The sequence below is a fragment of the Pichia membranifaciens genome (assembly GCF_001661235.1).
Source record: "Pichia membranifaciens NRRL Y-2026 unplaced genomic scaffold PICMEscaffold_4, whole genome shotgun sequence".
Classification (NCBI taxonomy): Eukaryota; Fungi; Ascomycota; class Pichiomycetes; order Pichiales; family Pichiaceae; genus Pichia; species Pichia membranifaciens.
The window spans coordinates 1455324-1475738 of NW_017566985.1; the positions used below are offsets into that span (position 1 = coordinate 1455324).

Below are 20415 nucleotides of genomic sequence, written 5' to 3' on the forward strand. Positions count from 1 at the left end.
TTGAATACAATTTTTGCCAGCTAGGTGCAAAATATATGTGCCAGATCCATTGGGTGCAGATTGAATAAATATAATTGAAGTTTAATAGTAGATTTAGAACTATAAAGCGGACATAAAAATTGACTGAATGCAAAGGTACTAATTACTTACGTTATAAAACTTGTGGCTTTACTCTCTAGAGGTAGTGTCCAGCTGATCTAATGAGATCACTTCGGTAACGGCTAATTCCTTACCATCTTTTTGAAAGGATTGGGAGGAAAAAGAAGCGGGCTCAAAATCAACAGGTCCCACACCATTTATTGGTTCATCATCATCGAAGAAACCATTTGAATCTTTCATGTATTCAAAGGTTTTTGGCGTGGCTTCATGACCTGGAGGATAAACTTGTGGCTTAACTAACTTGCCAAAAAGTGTGTAAAAGACCATACCAGCAAAAGTGCACATCAGCCAACCTATATAGTTCATATGAAGGCAATTGATAGAATACGCTTTTGGGTGGATAGCAGCCGCCAAGCCCGGAATTCCCAAAGCCATTGCAAAGACCCATGCGAGGCACCCCCACCAATTAACACCTTTGTAGTAGTAGTAGACTCCATTAGGAGACCTAGTGTATAAAGACGGCGTATGATAGTTTCCTTTTCTGACAAAAAAGTAATCTGCCAACATGCACCCCAAGATTGGACCAACAAACAATGTATAACTTCCAAGGAAAGTAAGGAAGGTTGTTGCATTCTTCAACATTTTCCATGGAACTATACCCCAGCAGATACATGCCATTAGAATCTGGCCTCTTCTAATATTGATATATTTAGGGAAAAGACCAGTCATATCTGCTGCAAAAGGAAGAGCGTTACCAAATAAGTTGGTGCCCATGTTACCGATACAAAATGCACCAGCAACTAGACAACAACCTGTTCTTGCGCCTGCAGTCCAATGTCTGTCAAGAATACCATTCAATAAATCCCATAAGTTCCAGTAAGCAACTCCAGAGACTCTATAATAGGATGCCACTGCAACCATGGCAAACAATTGAATTGCCACTTTACTCAACATGAAACCAAAAAATTGAGGTAGAAGAGGTGCAGACGGTTTTCTGCAATATCTGGCAACATCAGGCTGATTGATTATCATAGCAGAAATGGAACCCAGTATAGAGTTAATGCACATCATGAATTTCCAGCCAACCTGGGATGGGTCTTCAATAATTTTAATTCCCATATTGAAATTTCCTGGACCATGTCCTGCAACACAACAATAAATAAAAATTCCTAGGGTTGCCCAAGGCAATGCAAGAGCTTTGAACGTAAAGAAATGCCTAATATTCGTCGGGTGAATCACCATTACCGGCCATTGACAAATCCAAAATAAGAGAAAAGCAATCATGAGCTTTGTTGTTATACCTTGTTCAGGTGGAATATGATTAACAATGTTGTTCCATTTATGACCAAAGATACATCTCAGGACCACATCAAGAAGGCAACCGCCATAGTAAGTTTGGACTGCAAACCATAGAATAGCGACAAATCCTCTGATGATAACAAAAAAGTAGTACCCCCAAACACCAAAAGTTGATCTAAGTAAAACTGGATAGCCAACATGATAAACAGCACCAGCTCTAGAATTCCACATGACAAATAGGCCACCAATAAAAGTAGCAACAACGGATGCAATCATTGTCTTCCAATAGGAAATCTGAGAGCTCTTGATCAAACTGGCACCGGAGTTCCAGATGGTGACGTTTAACGAAGACTGAAACCAAACAAGAAAAAAATTGTAGGTTCGCCAAGTTCTGTCTTCAACATTTGTAGGATCCAAATCTTTATTACTTCTTATACCATCTTCTTTTGAATCCGTATTTGGGATTATAATTTTTTCGTTCAAACGACTTAACCAATCCAGTGTAGCCATTATGTTAAGTAGAATTAGAACAGCTTGTAAAAGAGTGTGTCAATAAATGTGAAAGTATGTATCAAAATTTGGGAGTTTAAGCGAGTGTATCTGAAAGGTGAAAATTATGTCGAAGGAATGCGTTTAGGATTATATACCTCTTTCCTACCTCTCCTTTTTTGCAGCAGTGACAGGGTAGATATGGCTGGGCTGAAAGGTAGGGATAAATTTAACTCTGTATACCCTGATTACTATTGCTGCATTGCTTGGGTAAATGTGCACTATCAATAGTTGTTAATGAACTCTGAGACATGCATAACATATCTGTTATCGGCAGAACAAAAGCTGATAAGAAGTCATTTTTTTCTCGTTCCAGCCGTTGGAGAAAAAACGCTATCGGCGACGGTGGTGAGTTGGAGGTGAAAACCGGGGAAAATGCAGAGAACGCCGGTCTCAGTTTTTCTTGCGTTTTCGAGCCCGTGGCGATAGGGAGTCCCGCGTTGCTATTATCTGCACTCATGGAATCCGCTATTCATCTGAAATGCTATTTGAAAATTGTCGTACTGTGCAGCACTACAATGTCTATCCTAGTTTTTGGTTAAATTAGGAATCTTTAGGGAAAAAATCGGAGAAATGTCTTATCTCCCCGAACCAGAAGGAGACAAGTGGAAATGAACAAATAGTGGTTGTTTTTGGTGTATATACATCTTGATGTCTCCTTGTTGTCACGGTGAAAAGCAATACAGATCCTATCACATCTTTCTTCAATTTTACTTCTTGGCGAACATAATCATCTCGACAAAACTAAACAGTAGAGCATTTCGGAATCATGGTTGTGCCATTTAATGACAAACTGACGCTTTTACCACATGCAAAAGGTTCGTGTATAGGTTTAGTTGAGCCAAATAAGGTTCAAAAGATACTTCTTATCAATCCGAACAGTACCAAGCTGATGACTACCAACTGTATCAAAATGGTAGAACAGTATGTGCCGCCAGATGCAATAGTATACGGTTACACAGCGCCTGAGACGGCACCCACTACTGTTGAAGGACATTTAGATGGTGTTATTTCCTCTGCAGATGTTATGCGGGATGCGTATAGTTTGATTGCGCAAGCCGATGCCTGCCTTGTTGCTTGCTTTTCCGAGCATCCGTTGATAAATTGTATTCGTGAAGAGTTTGACATTCCAGTATGTGGGATTATGGAAGCCGCAATTTATAGTGCCAAGATAATTGGAGGGAGGTTTGGCATTATCACTACGGTTTATAGATCTCAGATAAGGCACGAGGATGGGGTGATGAATTACGGAATAAGCAACGGGTGTGCTGGTCTGCTTTCGACTGGCTTGAAAGTTGCAGAGCTACATACAAAACCAAGGGAGGAAGTTCTAGAGATTATGAGAAATGTGGCAACCAAGTTGATTACGGAAAAGGATGCAGATACCCTCCTTTTGGGTTGTGCTGGAATGACCGATATGAAACTAGCTGTAGAAGATGCGGTTAAGCCATATGGAGTGATTGTAATCGATGGAGTTGTTTCCGGTGTGAACATTCTCTCAGGGCTTGTGCGTTCTGGTCTGAAAACCTCCAAAAGAGGATTATTTTGCAGTTCTCTTGAATCTCGTACTGCTCGTGGCCAAAATTGGCTCTGATTATCATATATCGCTTCAGTTACTAGAAATTTATACAGCACTGCAAAATCTTATTCACAATTTTGATGGTAGACGTTGAACGAGTTCTGAGACTAGTTCGGCAGCACCCCAACTCATTTCAAAACCAGAACTGCCAAAACCGTAACAGTGAACTATTTGAGTATTTTCAGTGAACTCTTTTTCCAATCTTACACCACCTTTTCTCATTGGTCTGAAACCAACATTAACTTTCTTCACATCTAGAGTAGCGTTTCCGTCTCGAAAAACTATGAGTTCAGGGAATCTCTTCATTGCGTTAGCAATCAATTCCTTCTTTGTAACAACATCAGGGACTGGGCTCAATTTTTCAGGTTGCCTGGTCCCTCCCACTATAATTCCTCCATCTAGCGGGCGGGGGATGACAAACGAATATTTATTTTCTGCAAGTCTGTATGTGATTGTTTGATTATTGTAGATGCAATCTTTAGGTGCTCGAACAAGCAAAGTTTGACCGCAGACAGTATAGCAGTTGCTGTCATACCCGCCCTTGTAAGTAAGCCCCATTCCAGTGCAGTTAACGATGGTACTTCCTTGGTACATTTGTGAAACTTCCTTCAGGGAAACTAGTGCTGCAATAATGAATTCAACGTTATAAAACATCCTCAATCTTCTTTCCAGGAACTGAAGGTAAAGAGGTGCGTTGAGGCACCAAGAATCATATTTTGCACCAAACTTGACATTTTTTGGCAACACTTCTTTCTCCAAAACTTCAAAACTTTGAAGACCTTCAGCATATCCGGGGGAAAGAGTAGTGTAAGGTTCCTCATCGGCTTCAACGTAATCTATCGCTTTCACAAACTTCACAGAAGATTCCGGAAATTCTTTTGAAATCTTTTTGAAAACGTTGAAGGACGTTCTTGTCAAAGGGTAGTCTTTGAGGTCTCCCGCGTTGGAGGAGGGGAATGGCCTAAAGTGAGCGCCTGCATAAGGGGAAGCATAATCAGTTTCATCTTTGAAGTTTGAAGGTAGTCTGCATGATACTATTTTCACGTCGAAGCCCTTTTCTGACAGAATCCAGGCGCATGTAAGACCGATGACTCCAGCTCCTACGATAACCACCTGCTTTTTCATGATCGTGGTTGCAGTCCGGACTTGCTATTGCTCCCAACTCTATCAATATCGCGATATGAGTAGGATCCAGTGGGTTGATGTGTAGATTTTTTCAATAAAAGTTTGTACATATTGGTTAAATTTAAAGGAATAAGAAATGATAAGTGAAGAATAAATTGTGGTTTGTCGATAAATGACCCAAAGATAGTCCGAGATTCATATAGGTGGGGCAATTTTTCAGCCAGGAAAAGAACTCGGAGAAGTCGCACCATATTGCCGGTCTCAGCTAAAGACCGGAGTGATCCCAAAATTGTAAATTGGAGGCCAGCTCGTTCCACGTATCGGGGGAAACGTTGTTACGGAAAGCGGCGAAATCTCCAATCGAGCCCGAACAAGTTTCCCTCATGTCCGATATGAAGTCACTCAAGCTCTGCTGTTGGAAGAGCGAGCGAGTGTTGGGAGACAGGGCGTCAAATCGGGCATTTGAGTCCAAAACACTAGCGTCTGGAGCAGTGTTTGGGTTGAGGCTGCTGCCTGTTGCAGATGCCTTGGAGACATCTGGCGGTAACAAGGTGTCGGTATCGTAGGAAGGAGAAGAGTCTGTAGGGAAAACGATCTTCGGGTCGAAAGCCTTTTCGCCGCGGGTGGGAGCCGAGCTGGTAGGGGTAGCCTTTCCGTTCTGGCTCTCTCCGACGGCTGACAGGCCTGGGATCTTTGACATGAGGTCGTCGAGCTCCAGCAGCCTGTGCTCGTTGTCGATTGCGGTAAAGTTCCCCGCGTCCTTCATGTACGTGTTTATGCGTCTTCCGGTGTGCACCTGCGGGTATCTGTTGCCGGAAAAGCTGCAAATGACCAAGATGATGAGGGAGGAGAAGCAGTACTGGGCATCCCAGAAGCCAAAGGCGGAGAGCCAGCCGTTGTTCTGCAAGTTGGCGAGTATGTCGATGTTGAGGATGGCGGCGGTGACGCACCTAGACACGACGCGTTTGATTGCGTCGGTGGGCTGGACATGGCCCTCGAAGAGCGACAAGAGGAGGGGGCGGGTGGTGACGACGATGTACTGGTTGAGGCGGAGATACAAGTTTGCCGTGGACCTGTTTTCGGACACAAGGAGGTTGTTCTGGACCCTGGCGGGCAAGAGCTTCTGGAGCTGGTCCAGCTGGTCGACACAGCACAGGACGGTTTTCACCTCGATGGTGGTGGCGCCCTTGCAGGGCCGGTACACGTCCCGCATGACGGTGCCCAGGATCTGGGCGAGCCGCACGTTGTAGCCGGACAGCTCGATGTCGAAGCCGTCGTGCAAGTCGAGGACGTTTTCGCCCGGAAGGTCGACGTCCACGTCGTCGAACTGCACGTGGATCGGGTGCCCCAGGTTGGAGCACCAGATGGAGTCCATGATGAAGATGGTCCACCACAGCCGCCTGCGGCGCTCCAGCTCCGGCGGCGGCAGGAACGACAGCTTCCGGTGCAGCCCCTGGATGAGGGCGGACCGCATCGCCAAGCCGTAGAAGGAGAAGGCGGCGTTGGCGCTGTTGAGGCCCTGCAGGTAGAACGCAATGAGGATCAGCGTCTGCACAAACTGCAGCGTGGGCTCCTCGTACGACGACTTGTACAGGCGCATCGCGGCCATGTAGAAGCCCATTCCCGGGATGTCGCCCGACGGCGAGTGCGCCATGTACTGCTCGCCCACCGCCAGCGTGATGAGGAAGTAGCAGATCCACAGCGGCTTCTTGTCTCGCAGCCTTTCGTAGGCCTCGTCGATCTCTGCGTACAGCTGCTCTGCGTCAAAGAGGTAGTACTCGTGTCCGAGGAACGACACCACTGTGGCCACCAGCTGCAGCGCGTACGTCTTGTCCGGGAGCATCACGATTCCGGAGAACGGCGAGTCCAGCGACGGGTCCTTGAAGAAGTGCCGTCTCTGCGGCAGCGCCCCTGCTGCCGGCGGGGCCGCCGGCGCCTCCGACTCCCGCGTGATGGCAAATAGATGCGACTTCAACTCCGAGTCAAACACCTGTCCCGACGACGTCCCGAAGTACGTATCGCTCAGCGCCCGGTCCGTCTTGAACGACCGGAACGGGATGCTCCCGGCCTCGCCGGCCTCCCCGCCGGCCTCCCCGTTCTCCCCGCCGTTTTCCCCGGGCTCCCCCGCCTCCGCCCCCCGCTCCGCCTCCGCCAGCCGGGCCTCCAAAAACTCGATTCTCGCCGCCAGCCCGTCCAACTGCGACTCCAGCAGCGTCACCTTTTTCTCCCGCTGCGGGTACCGGCACGCCTTGGTCGCCCCGACGCAGTTCTCGCACGCGGGCTCCCCTCCGGAGCACTTGATTTTCTGTGTGCGACACCTCAGACACGCCAGATGCGCCCTGCCCACGGGCCGCACCGCCAGCGGCTTCACGCCCAGCTTCGGGTCCAGCCGTGGCCGTGGCCGTGTTCGCTGCAGCGTCTTCTGCGTTCGTCCCAGCTCTGTAGTGTGCGCCATCGTCCTCGGCGCCCTGTGGTGCTCCGGGCCCCAGCATGCCTTCTCCCGTCTTCGACCGACCGCCACCGTTGTCCAGATAAAGACACACACCTCGCGGCGGCGCGAGCCGCCCGCGCCGCCGCTTACGTCAGCAGAGCATACTTTCTGCTGACGTAACCGTTCCGCGCTGTGGCGGCTGCTGTGGCACGGCTGGACGGCACTCCCCCTCTGCGGGCGGAGATATAATGCCCCGCGGGGCAAGTTGCCCTCTCCGCCACAGCAGAGCACAGCAGAGCAGAGCAGCGCAGAGCCCCCTGGAACAGACAGCAGCCCCGAGCACACCGGAGCATCGCCGCAACAGCCCCAAAAGACTGTGGATGCAGGCTTTGCTCCCAGGGATGCCTCTTCTGTTCTGTGTGTTGGCTAGAACTAGGGGTGCTGTGGTGTAGGGAGCAGGTGACAGAAAAGATAGTGGGGTGGGGCGGAGCAGAGCAGTGTGCAGCGGTGTGCAGCGGTGTGGAACAGTGGAGTATAAAGAGTAGGACAGCGGCTGCCATTGGTAGCAGCAGCAGTGACAAAGGAAGGGTAGTGGATGTGGAGCGCGTAGTTATGCTCTGGTAAGTGTCTCTTGATGTACAAAGACAGCATGCTAGAAAACTTCAGATGGACAGGAAGCAAGACGGGGCAGACACAGTCGGGGGAAACACAGTCGGGGAGCTCGTACGAGGCAGCAGGCGGCAGTAAGAGCAACAGCTCGGACTACGTGTACGCGACAAACGACACAGACGGCGGGTCGGACTTGGAGAATCAGGGTACTCCCGTGGAGAAGTCCAACCCGTTGGGCTACTCGGTGGGCCCGTTGAGCGTGGTGGTGCTCATCCTCCAGGGGGTGGTCGGGACGGGTATCTTCAGCACTCCCGGCAGCGTGCTGAAGTCGATGGGCTCGATCGGGTCCACGTACGTGCTCTGGCTCTTGTGCTTCTTCCTCCCGCTGTTCTCGATCTACATCTACATCGAGTACGCCGGGTACTTCCCACGGCGGAACGGGGGCGACGTGGCGTACTTGGAGAAGGCGTACCCAAAGCCCAAGTTCTTGGTGCCCACGGTGTACGCCGCGGTGTCGGTGGTGTTGTCCTACACCACGACCAGCGCCTTGGCGTTTGGCCAGTACATCCTCTCCACGGTGGAAGACAAGGCCCAGGTGTGGCACTACCGGGGCATAGCCATCGGCGCACTCACCTTCTCGGCGCTGTGTATCGCCGTCAGCACCAAGTGGTCCTTGCGGCTACAGAACCTGTTGGGCTTCATCAAGGTCGTGTTCATGATCTTCCTCGTGATCCTCGGCTGGGTGGTGCTCGGCGGCCACACCAAGGTCAAGGACCCGCACGCCAGCTTCCGCAACGTGTGGGAGGGCACCACCTCCGACGGCAACGAGATTGCCAACTCCATCATCAAGGTGGCGTTCTCCTACAGCGGCTTCAGCTACGCCTTTGGTGTTGTAGCGGAACACATGAGACACGAAAACGACTCCGAGGAGCAGGCCAAGAAGAAGCTCTTGAAAACTTACTCCTTCTACGTGCCCATCTCCATGTGCGTCATCTTTGTCTTCTACATCCTCATGATCACCGCCTACTATGCGTCCGCCACCCCAGAGGAGCTCAAGCACTCAGGCAACACCATTGCCACCACCATGTTCAAAAACGTCTTTGGCAACAGGGCCGCTACTCAGGGCTTGGCTGCCATGGTGGCTTTGTCGTCCTTTGGACACTTGGTCACAGCTGTTCTCTCCCACTCCAGAGCGCTCAGAGAGTGCGGTAGACAAGGCGTCTTGCCCTTCAGCCAGTTCTGGACACAGACGAAGCCCTTCGGCACCCCGATTGGTCCCATCTTCATCACCTGGTTGATCAACTTCATCATGATTGTGGCTCCGCCAGCAGGCTCCGCTTACAACTTCATCCTCGACATGGGCACCTACTCTAGCTACATCTTCACCCTCTGTTTGATTATCGGCTTGTTGAAAATCAGAAGAGAGCGGAGGTTAAAGGGCCTTGGTAACGAGGGCCATTACTTGCCCCTCCCATGCATCATCATTTTACTTTTGTTCCATATCATGGTCATTGCCATCGCATTTGTTCCACCTAAGGGGACTTTGATTGGCAGTGACGTGACCTTCTTCTACGCTACCTACCCAATTGTCACTATCTGCATCTTGTTTGCCTGCGGCTTCTACTACCTCGTCTGGCGTTTCGCGCTACCTAAGGTGGGCAAGTATGTACACCGTGAAGTCATTTACCATCTTGAAAACGGAGAACTCGGAAACAAGATTGTTAAAGTCAAATTGAAAGACCTCGAGGAGTGGGATCAAGAGCACGAGACCGACGACAATGGTGTTGCCACTAAGATAGAAGTTCACAGAGAAAAGATAGAGACTGGCTCGAACAAAGATGTTGAGCTGGTTGGATAGGCCACTTGTTGAATCTTTTGCATGCGTTTTTTTAATTTAACCTTTTCTCTTTTTCTTTGAACTTTTATACATTGAATTTGTTTCTGAAACTTTGAGCCTGCATCATTGCAACACTCTCTGCTCATACATTCACTTGTGCACGGCCACCGCTTGTGTGTGACCAGGAGGCTTTTTCGTGATTAATCAGCTCCGAGGAATTTTTTTTTGTCAGGAGGGCTAATTCCGCATTTTCCTTGAAACGCCCGGAGTTTATTAATTCCGTGTTCGTGCCAGCGGGGCAGTATAAAATCATCTGATTTCCCCTTCTTCTTAGCCAACCAAAACTGTTCAGGGAAAACATAGAGAAAAAAAGATTTACAAGACGAGAATCTAACGTTAATTACTAACATTAAAATGGCATTGGGCACTTTATACTACTATCCAAACTCTCCGAGAAGCAGCTGGCTTCTCCCCCTAGCCAAGTACCTTCAGCTTGAAATCCAGGCAAAAAGTCCTACTGAAGCGATCGAGTTTCCTTCACTTTTCATGTTAAAAAAGGCTCCAGCTTTTATTTCCGAAAATGGCTTCAAATTGACCGAGATGGTGGCCATTGCCCTCTATTTTGTTCAAATTTCGGGAAAGAAGGAATTTGCTGGAGTTACTGATGAGGAAAAAGCTTCACAAGTAAAGTGGCTTTCTTTCCTCAATAGTGATTTTTTGTCTTCTGCATATTCGGTGCACACTGCAAACTCTGACGAGGAAAAACTAAAATTTTTGGAAAAAGTCAAACTCAATCTAGCTTTCGTTGATGAGCAGTTGTCTAGAACGAAGTTCCTGGGTGGCGACTCTCCTTTGGTGTCCGACATGTATGCATACAAAATGCTTGCCTCCATGAAAGCGTTCGGATTACCAGTTGAAAACCCTGCCAACGTTGAAAGGTTCTACGAGGCCTTCAAGCAACACCCACTCGGAGAATTGATGGACAGCAAATAGTTTTGTTTTTACAAAAAGTACCTTTCTATGTATCTTTCTCTTTATATGCGATTTATCTGCCAAAAAGTTTTTTATAGTCTTTTAACCTGTCCATTCCATATGTGACAACAGAAACAACTTTGCGCACAACTTTTCAACAAATTAGAACTAGTATCGAAAATACTGTATACTTAAGCTGGTTATTAGAATAAGGATTGAGAATTCGGTTTTTTGCAGAAAAGAAGTTCAGTTCACCACTCAAAGGGATCTGTGATATAACTTATAATGGTTTCTTGACAAAGTTTCTCTTGCAAGTCAACACAGGTGCGTCTACATATATCATTGAACTTTGCAGGACCACATGATATAACACCAATTCTCCTTACTCCAGAATAGTATTCAGTTTCAAATTTGTCGACTTTTTTGGAAATATATTCTTTCAAATCTATTCTTCCAGCCGCGCTTGTATCATGTAGTTGGATCTCAATATCTGGAAAACTATCTGGTGGAACTATATCCTTCAATTTCTCTCGCAAAAAATTTAGTCTTCCTTTGAATCTGTCAAGGTGCAAAATGCTGATTTTAGTATCATGCGATGACCTAAAACATTTCCGCTCTTTATAATCCAGGAAGCTCTGCAAGTAGTTAATAATTACCGTGTTTCCAATACCACCTGTAAGAAGTATCATAAAGTCATAGTCCTGAAATACATCTCTTTCAGAAGAGCCATATGGTCCTTCCAACACAGAGAATATTTCAAATGGGTTAAAATTGTTTTGTTCCAATCTATTAAAAATCTTTCCTGTAGTGCCTTTCAAACATTGGACATAAAAGGTGTAGTTTGATGATAATGCGGATGGAAGAGGGAGCTTAATCGCTTGTTCTTGACTTTTTATTTCTTTCATCATATCTTCATTTTCAGATTCAGTAGTACATTCATGGACTGGACTATTGAAGTTTAAAGCTGCACCCTTCCATTCCGCAACAGTGAATGGATGACTTGTAAAAAATGGAAATATTGTGAAGAAGTAAATATAATAGTAATTGCCAACACAGTCTTGTGAAAAATCACGAATCTTAAAAGTAATTTTGATAGTTTTTGATTCAATATCAACAATCTCAACAATGGCTTTGCTTTTGCAGCCTTTGACTTTCAAACGCACACATCTCAATATTCTAAGAAAAAAATCAAACCCCCAAACGGCATAAGAGCAGTATAGCCAGTAGTTATAGCCCCATTCAGTACTGAACCTTTTCTTTATATGGTAAGCACACCCAATTACAAAAAGAATTGACAAGATATAATGAGTAACAAGGAAGAATTCATAGCTTGTAATCCTTATCTTTAAGACAGTCAATGGGGGCATTAAGCTACAAGCAACAGTTGCCAAGATTCCCCACCAAAAATAGGGTTTAGCGGCTTCATTTGCGTAATAATGAGCACTATAAGGCTTTTTGACATATTTGATTGTATAGCAAACAGAGTGAACAAAAGCCTCTAGAACACAAATAATTGAAACATGCCTATGAAAGTGTTGAAATGTAGCATATGACCAACCCGTTAACCATTGGAAAATATTGTTCCGTGAAGCAAATAATATCAGGATTGGGATATTAGCAAAGGATAAAACACCTGTTCTATTACCGACATAGGTGTACATCAAACTGGCAGTATCATGCGGATTAGAAAGATCTTCCCAGAATCCCCTGTAAGGAACGGCACAAAAAATGATATTAATGATATAGTAAAAAATGATAGTGATTGCCACAATTCTTGGAGGAACATAATCAATGGGAAACCCTTCATTTAGTTTTATCGGAACACAACACTTTTCATTAAACAGTGCTGGAAGCAAAAGATATTTACGGAAACAAAGTCTAACAGTTTTGGGCAAGTACCTTTCGTCCAGATGAAATTTTTCATTGATGTTATAGAGCGTACCAAAAAATACCAAGGACCAAGTGATCATTACTAAAGATAATGCCATTCTAGCATGGTAAGTCTCAGAATCCAAGAAGTCTTTACTTGATTTATAGTAAATGTAGAATAGTGTGTCATTAACTAGTGCTGGTTCTTTGAGGTTAATTTTTGAGCTTGAAGCATTTAAACTGTTTTTTGGTTTCCCTGAGCTTAAAGCATCAAAGAAAGAGAAGTTGTTAGAAGGAAGTTTTGTGTTCCAAGCTTCAATAAATTTTTGAGTACTAACACTAGTTTTATTAGTGCATTGCAGCTCCCAGCACCATGCAACACTACTCATATACGGCTCGCTAGATGAACGGCACCCTGGTGTGGTTAGCCTTTCATTTTCAATAGTAGTAGAACACTCAAGACTGAATACTTGAAAGTAAGAAAAGCAAGCAGCACCACATGGATCTGGAATGTACATGTCATTTATTGTAATACCAACTAGAGCGTTGGAAAAATCTGCAGAACATACTATGAGTATGATATAAATAATAAAGTTCATTATGCCGATATAAAGCCTTGTCTTGGTCTATAATTTCTAAAATAGTCACTTTAAAGTGTTTTAACATCAGGTGAAACTTTTTTTGTGAGACACGTTTGCTTATTTATAAACTTTTCAGCATATCTAACCAAACTTTCCTTATTTGAACTTACAGTAATCAGTTGGAAATCAGAATAAAAATTGAAACTTTTCGATAAAACTTTCTAGTGCAAAAAAAATCATTTATGAGCAAATTTATATTATTTGGGCAGTACAGTCAAATATTTTTTTAAACTCATATTATTTGCCAGTAGAATAAACTCATAGATACCACCGTTTTTTATACTTAATTCCCTCAGTTCTCGTATATTGCTCGTAAATTATCTAAATTTGTATATTTCTTCAGAAAAGAAAATGAAATAAGTTGCGTTTATTGAAAGCGTGTCATTAAAATTATCTTCTCAGTATTCACCAAGATCAAACAAAATTAATTCTGGCGTTTAGAAATTGAGTGTAGCTTAATAATTCATTGTTAATAAAAGAGGTTTAACCTATTCACAACTTTCACCCATTAAACAAGAGTCAACTAAAAGAGTTTACTTACAGTTGTAAGACAGATACCATGAGATGAGAACTGCAAGTTGCTAATCTCAAAATATACACTAGGGTAATAAGTTTCATTTGCCATTTAAACCGGTTGATAGCGATGTAAACAAAACATCAAATCAACTGTTCTGAAAAATATTCTCGTTTCTAGTTTTCAGAGGAGTAAATGTACCGCTGCCAAGACAGTTTATCGATCAGGCGCAGGTACATTCTTTATTTTTTATCATAGTAAACCAAAGAGGAGCTTGTCAAACTTGAAACAGCTAATCTTTACTTATATAAATTGCTGTTCTCTAGCAAATGGACTTTTCCACCTCAAATTCATGCTGTAAATAGGAAAGTGGCAATAAATTTTGCGCACAGTTAACCCGTGATAGTACCTGCTTTTGAAATCTACACTCAAGACCGGCGAGCGGAAATGAATTTCCGCATTAGGCAAATACTAAACTCGGATAAAACCTCCGCTATTTATTTATTGAGATCACTGTGGCTTTTCAACATCGTGTTAAAAAGGTAACCAGCCATAAAGCTAAATTGGCAAATAAGCTATAAAAGAAAAAAAAGCCAAACTTAAGGACAAATAGAGGTGAAGACAAGATTCATGCTTAACCAAGCTAAGCCAGTTGTGTTATATAATAGAAGATAACGAAGATGATCACGTTGGATCAAGTTGATCTTCCAAACAAACGAGAATTCAGAGGTAAAGATTTCCCAGTAGCATTCAGACTTGGAGGAAATACCCAGAATGTTGGCCAAACCTTGAAATTTCTTGAGGAAAAATCAGAAGAGGGATTCTTCAAGAACCTTTTGCAAAAGCATGGTGTGATAGTTATCAGAAACCCAAGCAAAACAGACCCTGAAACACTTTCTAAATACCTTACAGCGATTGGGAAGAATTCAGGAGATGAAATTTTTGTTCAAAATGGATCCACCGCAAAACGAACAGAGGTGACAAACGTGCTCAGTACAGCCAATGAAGGCCCATCAGATAGACTTATTTATCAACATAATGAGTTTTCCCGTTTTACCAAATATCCGAGCAAACTTTTTTTTGTTTGCGAAGCATACAATGCTAAAGGTGGAGAAACTCCGGTGGTACATGGTGGAGAATTCTTTGATGAAATTTACAGAATTGCCCCTGACTTTCTCAAAGAGTTATCTCGAAAAGGCTTGTATATGGAACAAATTTGGCCCTTAAAGTCGGACAATGATACAAATTGGTCTAACCAGTTTTGCTTCGGAAGATATATTGACGCGAACAACAATGATTTTGAATACCAGAAAGCAGAGGCAATTAAGCTTGCAAAGAAAACTGCAAGTCCCCATTGCGAATTTACTGCTGATCATGATTTACTTATCCGTCAATACACAGAGCCGATAAGAATGTATAAAGCAGGAGACGGAGAAGAGTTTCCCTGTTTTTTCAACAGCATAGCAACATTTTTTGCCGATGTTAAGTATAAAATTGGTGGCTATAGCAAAACCAAGAGTATTTGTTATAATGATGGAAGTAAAATCCCAGAAAAGTATCTTGACCTAGTTTTAGAAAAATCGATCAACATGGCTTATAAACACCAGTGGGAAGAAGGCGATATAGTCATAGTTGACAACTACATGGTGAGTCATGGAAGATGCCCATGGGAAGGAGAAAGGAAAGTGTTGGTAAGCATGTGGGATACCATAAATAAGCCTGACTACCTTCCTTGGGTTTCTCAATGAATAACCTCCTTATTTACTCTACTGAAATCTTTCCCTCTTTTTGTAAATAGTGAAATGCTTAATAGAGTAGTGAAGTGGTGTTGAAAGTTATGTACCTCCAATCACGTATATTATACGGTTTACGTTTGAAAGCATACCAGTTACTTAGATGTAACAGTTTTACAATAGTAAGCAGAGTTGAGTAAAACTGTGGCTGAGACCCCTTTTGAATTACAAAGCCCTTTGCGGCAGCTTCCAGTTAGGCTGGAGCATTTTTGATTCATGGTGAGAAAACATGGTTTTTAAAATATTTTACAGCCACATTATAGTCAAAAAGCGGAAATTATGTATCAAAGAAGTATTACTTATCCGATGGCCGTCAATTTACTCAGATAATGGTACGTGTATTTATATCGACCCAAAGTATCTCTTTTGGTAACAATCGATAACTGAAGTAAAGGGCTGCTAGTATGTACCATCAAATTTTTACTTGAAGTGCTCGCGAAGGATGTCAGATTTGGGTAACATAGAGAAGGTTTCGACCGATTCTTCGTCGAACCAAGAGGAGAAGCAGGAAATTTCCACTGTCTGGGTGAACAGCCAAAAGAGATCCAACAACAGACGCCAAGAAATAGAAAAGAAATACGCTGATGAGACTTATGATCTTCTGCAACAAAATGGAGGAGATGTAGGTGAGCTAACGCCCGAAAAAGAAAAAAAACTTGTTAGGAAACTATGGTTAACTATTGTTCCAACTGTCTTCATTGTTAATGCAACACTATTTGTTGATAAAGATGCTATCAGTTATTCATCATTATTAGGTGTTTTCCATGATATGGGTATCAACAAAGCTAAGTATAATAACATTCAAACATTTTTCTATGTCGGCTATTTGGTAGGACAGATTCCTTCTCATTTGCTATTCCGAAAAATTCCGATTTCCAAGTATATCACACTAGCGACTGCAGGCTGGGCTTTGATTTCATTCTGCAGTCTTGGATGTAAAAGTTATGCAGGTATGTCTGTTTTAAGATTTTTTTTGGGAGTTGTTGAGTCTGGTATTACACCCTGTATCGAACATACGATAAGTATGTTCTTCACTATTGAGGAGCAAGCTTACGTCAACCCAACTTTTTGGATCTCTTGCCTAGGAATCGATGTTCCTACAGGTTTCATTGCATATGGTCTTCAGTTCACCACTAAGTGGAGACCATGGGAATGGTATTGGCTCTTTGTTTCAATATTATCCACACTGGTATGCATTCTCAGCTATTTCTTTTATCCCGATAATCCAGCCACTTCCGTATTTTTCACGACAGAAGAGAAAATTCATATCATTAGAAGAATCAAAAAGGCATCAAAGTCAGCCATTGAGCAAAAGGTTTTCAAAAAATACCAATTTATTGAAGCTATCAAAGATCCAATCAGCTGGCTGTTTTTCTTATTTTGTATAATGGACATGCTTGAAAACGCAACAACTTATCAAGCTTCAATAATATACACTTCTTTAGGTTTCAGCGGTCTAACAAGTACTCTACTAATGGTAGTTCAAAACGGGTTTTCAACTTTCTGTGGAATTTGTGGCTCACTTGCATTATACACTTTCAAGAAGCAATCGTGTATAGTTGGAGCCATTTTTATGGTTCCAGCTTTTGTTGGTGCTATCATAGCCATTTCAATTTCGTACGAGAATAAAGCCGGTTTGTTGGCAGGCATTTTTATGACACGTACAAATGGTACAGCGTATATAATTGGATTATCATTGTCCCAGGCAACAGCAGCAGGATACACCAAACGTTTGACCAGAACAGTAATGTTTATGCTTGCTTACGGTATTGGTAACATTGTTTCACCTCAGATGTGGAGACCTCAGTACTCGCCAAGATATCGTTTACCATGGATTATTCAAATTGTGTTTAGTTGGTTTTTAGCTCCGGGGGTTTTGCTTTTAATTAGGTTTATCTTAAGCAGGAGGAACAAAGAGAAATTAACGTTATTAAAAGAAGGTACTATTGATGAGTTGGACTATGGCTACATTGATAGTGTGGATGATGAAGGAACTACTGTTAAGAAGAAAGTAGACGTATCTATGCTTGACTTAACTGATTTAGAGAACTTGAGATTTATTTATCCTTTATAAACATAAATGTTCTACTCATTTTTACCTACAAATCTGCTTGATAAAATATAAACCTTATTAAGTGTTATTACAGTATGTGTCTTTGGTAAGTTTAGGCCGAAATTAAGCGAAATGTTTATTTTCAAACAACAGCATAGTGATTTGGGGTTTTGTGAAAAAATAAACGTTCTTCTCGATAGAGCCAGATACCACATTTGCTCTTGTTTTAAAATGTCTTAAAGCAGATAAATTCTTTTGCTTCTCGACATATTTTAGAACACTGGCCTTTTAAAACTGGAGAAAAAAAATGATGCATTTTCTTTTTTTGCTGCCTAAGTCAATTTTTCTTCTATCCTTCTTTCCTATTCTTTCCTAATTGTAATACACAGCGCTAAACCCATAAACAGAGTAGCCTGAAAATTAAACGTGTAGGGGGAATGATCGCCGAACCACTGCGGAGTGCGGAACAAATCTACTTTTTATGGATACTATCCCGCTGCTGTGGCTGTTGCGATTAGCCAGTCTTAAGATAACATAACCACAGTTTATGAAGTTCTGATATTCTAGAAGTCAAGTCCTAACAAGCAACTAGTATAAATATGCAATATTCCGCTCCTCAAGGGATGCCAATTTTGTATTTAGTAAAAGCCCTGGTTTCAAGGTGTATTTTCATTAGGTACAGTTGTTTCACATCAAATGGTATATGCTAAGAATTCAAAAATCATAATCGTTGGTTCCGGAGTTTTTGGGCTATCCAGTGTGTTGAGATAAGATGCCGAAGTCAATATCAATAAATTAGAGAAAGAGGCTTATTAAAGACAAGGCATTAGAAAAGAGCCTTGTAATGACAAGGCATCAAGTAATCTAAAACTGGAAAGATTAGCCGACGTCATGAGTGTATAAATAGGAGAGGTTTTGTCTCCTATCTGTGTTTAGAATCATTAGTTATTAAGAGTTGTATAAGTTGTTTTTAAATAAGTAACAAACATAAGAAAAAAGTTTACATATACAATGGATATTCATAATAGAATAGCTAGATTACAACAGGTTATGAGCCAATTCGCTCTCACTTGCCCTAGAGATGAGAGCTTGAAGCTTTCTTCGTCTATGAACTATCCTAAATGGAACAGTTACACTGGTATGCTTGTTGCCACTCAAGGTGCTGGCCTTGACGTTTATTTTACAACTGGAGATATGATGTTACCTCCAGCTGAACCGATAGACGACACTCTAGTTATGCAGCTCCAAGTTGCCTTGAACAATGCAATTCAAGTTGTACTGTTGAATACTGTGTCGTCAAAAGTGTTGTTAAAGTATCAGTCTGATAATGCGTTCGGACTTGATTTACTTATGTTGATTAGACGTGATTACTCCCAGGTTACATCACGCCAATTGTATGCTATGGTTAATAAAGCTTGTGATGCTTCGGTCAGTAAGTCTGCCGGTGATGAAAGTGCTCTGTCCTTGTTCAGAGATATATGTGCTCACTTTAACCACTCCTCGGAAATTACCCAAGTGATGGGTTTGTTTTACTTAAGGATGTTTAAGTCCGACCAAGCGAATGCTCGAGTTTTAGATGTGTCAACTCCGAACATTACGTTGTCAGCGGTTGAGAACACTCTACGGGATCTCGTTCCTACAACGCAGGGATCAGTATTTGCGGCTACTTCCAAGAAACCTTATGTTAATAAGCAGAAGTGTTACCGATGCCAGAAACGAGGCCACGTTGCTAAGGATTGTCCAGCTGCTGCCCCGATTGCTGCTAGCAGTTCTAGTGGTAATACAGCAGCTCTTGTCAACTCCTCATCCAAATCTATCTCGGGTATCTCTTGGGCAGTCTTCAACTCAAGAGAAGACTCAGTTATGCCAAGTCAGAGCTACATTTTGGATTCTGGTGCTACACTTCACATTTCAAATGAGCGGTCTCATTTTGCTGAATTTACTCCGGCGTCTGGCTGCATTACTGGGATCTCATCCAATCCTCTGGTCGTTAAAGGTACTGGGACTATCCGCTTTGTGCACCCAGTTACCTCAAAAGTTCTTACTGTGTCTGATGTCTCCTTTGTCCCTGATGCCACCCAAAATCTAATATCCATCAAAAAGGCCTCCAAAACTGGTTCATTTACATTTTCTCATGAAGCGGTCCACTATCTCTCATCTTCTGATGATACAGCTAGTAAAATTGCAACCGCTTGTGGACCAGACTTGTATGAGTTTGACTACATTCCGCTAGTTGGTGATGCACTAGCAGTTCCTGGTAGTATTAGTCATGCGGCCCTCGGTCACCCTTCGCCCGCAGTTATGGCTCAGATGGGAGTACCTTCTGGTCCTAAGATGGTTGAGTGTGCCTCGTGTGCTGCAGGAAAGATGACTCAAATCTTTCCCAAGCACGCTTCATCCCCACGGGCAAAGGCACCGCTCCAACTACTTCATGCTGATGTGAGCGGACCTTTCTCAACTCCGGGTTTTGCGGATGAGAAATATTTTCTAACTATTGTTGATGATTGTTCGAGATGGTCTCAAATCATTCCTCTCAATACGAAGGATGAAACTAATGCATACTTCAAGAATTTTATCTTGACTGCAGAAAACCACTTTAGCTCACGTGGTTTGAAAGTTTCCCAAGTTCGTACTGATAACGGAACAGAATTTGACAATAGAGCAATCAATCAGTTCTTCTTTGAAAAAGGGATCAGTCATCAGTTGACGGTTCCGTACAACTCATCATAAAATGGTGTTGCCGAGCGGAGACATCGCACACTCAAAGAGAAGGCTCGTGTCCTTCTTCATTCATCAGGTCTTCCCTCGCGTTTTTGGTCCGAGGCAGTCAAGACGGCTGAATTTCTAGTGAACAGGTACCCGTCATCTTTATTGGACGGGAAGTCACCTTTCTTTCGTTGGTATGGATATGACCCCTTATATTCTGTGCTGCATCCGTTTGGTGTCCAGTGTCATGTGTTGATACCTCCGGCCAAACGTACATCGGTGTTCTCTCCGGTATCCTCAGATGCTATCTTTGTGGGTTATAGTCCGGCCCATAAAGCT

General features: G+C 43.2%; 10 protein-coding genes across 10 annotated transcripts; 6 read left to right on the forward strand and 4 right to left on the reverse strand.

Annotated features, from left to right (window-relative positions):
• Window positions 1-105: 105 nt before the first annotated feature.
• On the reverse strand, window positions 106-2153 carry PICMEDRAFT_17366 (hypothetical protein). Its single transcript, XM_019161571.1, has one exon. The coding sequence runs from the start codon at window positions 1906-1908 to the stop codon at window positions 169-171; it is 1740 nt and encodes a 579-aa protein (XP_019017285.1). The 5' UTR covers window positions 1909-2153; the 3' UTR covers window positions 106-168.
• Window positions 2154-2493: 340 nt separating this feature from the next.
• Window positions 2494-3797, forward strand: PICMEDRAFT_17367 (hypothetical protein). The gene has a single exon (XM_019161573.1). It carries the CDS (start codon window positions 2717-2719, stop codon window positions 3539-3541), a length of 825 nt encoding a protein of 274 aa, XP_019017286.1. The 5' UTR covers window positions 2494-2716; the 3' UTR covers window positions 3542-3797.
• PICMEDRAFT_73641 (hypothetical protein) lies at window positions 3596-4651 on the reverse strand (the record flags this gene model as incomplete). The annotated part of the gene is made up of 1 exon (XM_019164539.1): window positions 3596-4651. The coding sequence occupies one exon, from the start codon at window positions 4649-4651 to the stop codon at window positions 3596-3598; it is 1056 nt and encodes a 351-aa protein (XP_019017287.1).
• Window positions 4652-4718: 67 nt separating this feature from the next.
• PICMEDRAFT_17368 (hypothetical protein) lies at window positions 4719-7178 on the reverse strand. The gene has a single exon (XM_019161574.1). The coding sequence runs from the start codon at window positions 7104-7106 to the stop codon at window positions 4917-4919; it is 2190 nt and encodes a 729-aa protein (XP_019017288.1). The 5' UTR covers window positions 7107-7178; the 3' UTR covers window positions 4719-4916.
• A 40-nt stretch (window positions 7179-7218) lies between these two features.
• PICMEDRAFT_154278 (hypothetical protein) lies at window positions 7219-7625 on the forward strand. The gene has a single exon (XM_019160823.1). The coding sequence runs from the start codon at window positions 7331-7333 to the stop codon at window positions 7532-7534; it is 204 nt and encodes a 67-aa protein (XP_019017289.1). The 5' UTR covers window positions 7219-7330; the 3' UTR covers window positions 7535-7625.
• Window positions 7626-7731: 106 nt separating this feature from the next.
• PICMEDRAFT_73643 (hypothetical protein) lies at window positions 7732-9549 on the forward strand (the record flags this gene model as incomplete). The annotated part of the gene is made up of 1 exon (XM_019164540.1): window positions 7732-9549. One exon carries the CDS (start codon window positions 7732-7734, stop codon window positions 9547-9549), a length of 1818 nt encoding a protein of 605 aa, XP_019017290.1.
• Window positions 9550-9942: 393 nt separating this feature from the next.
• PICMEDRAFT_73644 (hypothetical protein) lies at window positions 9943-10521 on the forward strand (the record flags this gene model as incomplete). The annotated part of the gene is made up of 1 exon (XM_019164541.1): window positions 9943-10521. The coding sequence occupies one exon, from the start codon at window positions 9943-9945 to the stop codon at window positions 10519-10521; it is 579 nt and encodes a 192-aa protein (XP_019017291.1).
• A 230-nt stretch (window positions 10522-10751) lies between these two features.
• PICMEDRAFT_59718 (hypothetical protein) lies at window positions 10752-12887 on the reverse strand (the record flags this gene model as incomplete). Its single annotated transcript, XM_019163384.1, has 1 exon — window positions 10752-12887. The coding sequence occupies one exon, from the start codon at window positions 12885-12887 to the stop codon at window positions 10752-10754; it is 2136 nt and encodes a 711-aa protein (XP_019017292.1).
• Window positions 12888-14042: 1155 nt separating this feature from the next.
• On the forward strand, window positions 14043-15272 carry PICMEDRAFT_78617 (hypothetical protein; the record flags this gene model as incomplete). Its single annotated transcript, XM_019164962.1, has 1 exon — window positions 14043-15272. Exon 1 carries the CDS (start codon window positions 14205-14207, stop codon window positions 15270-15272), a length of 1068 nt encoding a protein of 355 aa, XP_019017293.1. The 5' UTR covers window positions 14043-14204.
• Window positions 15273-15414: 142 nt separating this feature from the next.
• PICMEDRAFT_68882 (hypothetical protein) lies at window positions 15415-17727 on the forward strand. Its single transcript, XM_019163509.1, has 2 exons — window positions 15415-15649; window positions 15887-17727. The coding sequence occupies exons 1-2, from the start codon at window positions 15547-15549 to the stop codon at window positions 17389-17391; spliced, it is 1608 nt and encodes a 535-aa protein (XP_019017294.1). The 5' UTR covers window positions 15415-15546; the 3' UTR covers window positions 17392-17727.
• The last annotated feature ends 2688 nt before the right edge of the window (window positions 17728-20415 follow it).

What these genes read in the sequence shown, in the direction of transcription:
- PICMEDRAFT_68882 (XM_019163509.1), top strand. Translation starts at nt 15,547, where the DNA reads ATGGTTTTTAAAATATTTTACAGCCACATTATAGTCAAAAAGCGGAAA. An exon ending in GTCAATTTACTCAGATAATG is followed by an intron (nt 15,650 to 15,886) that starts GTACGTGTATTT and finishes GCCAAGAAATAG; the next exon opens with AAAAGAAATACGCTGATGAG.
- PICMEDRAFT_154278 (XM_019160823.1), top strand. Translation starts at nt 7,331, where the DNA reads ATGCCCCGCGGGGCAAGTTGCCCTCTCCGCCACAGCAGAGCACAGCAG.
- PICMEDRAFT_17368 (XM_019161574.1), bottom strand. Translation starts at nt 7,106, where the DNA reads ATGGCGCACACTACAGAGCTGGGACGAACGCAGAAGACGCTGCAGCGA.
- PICMEDRAFT_17366 (XM_019161571.1), bottom strand. Translation starts at nt 1,908, where the DNA reads ATGGCTACACTGGATTGGTTAAGTCGTTTGAACGAAAAAATTATAATC.
- PICMEDRAFT_17367 (XM_019161573.1), top strand. Translation starts at nt 2,717, where the DNA reads ATGGTTGTGCCATTTAATGACAAACTGACGCTTTTACCACATGCAAAA.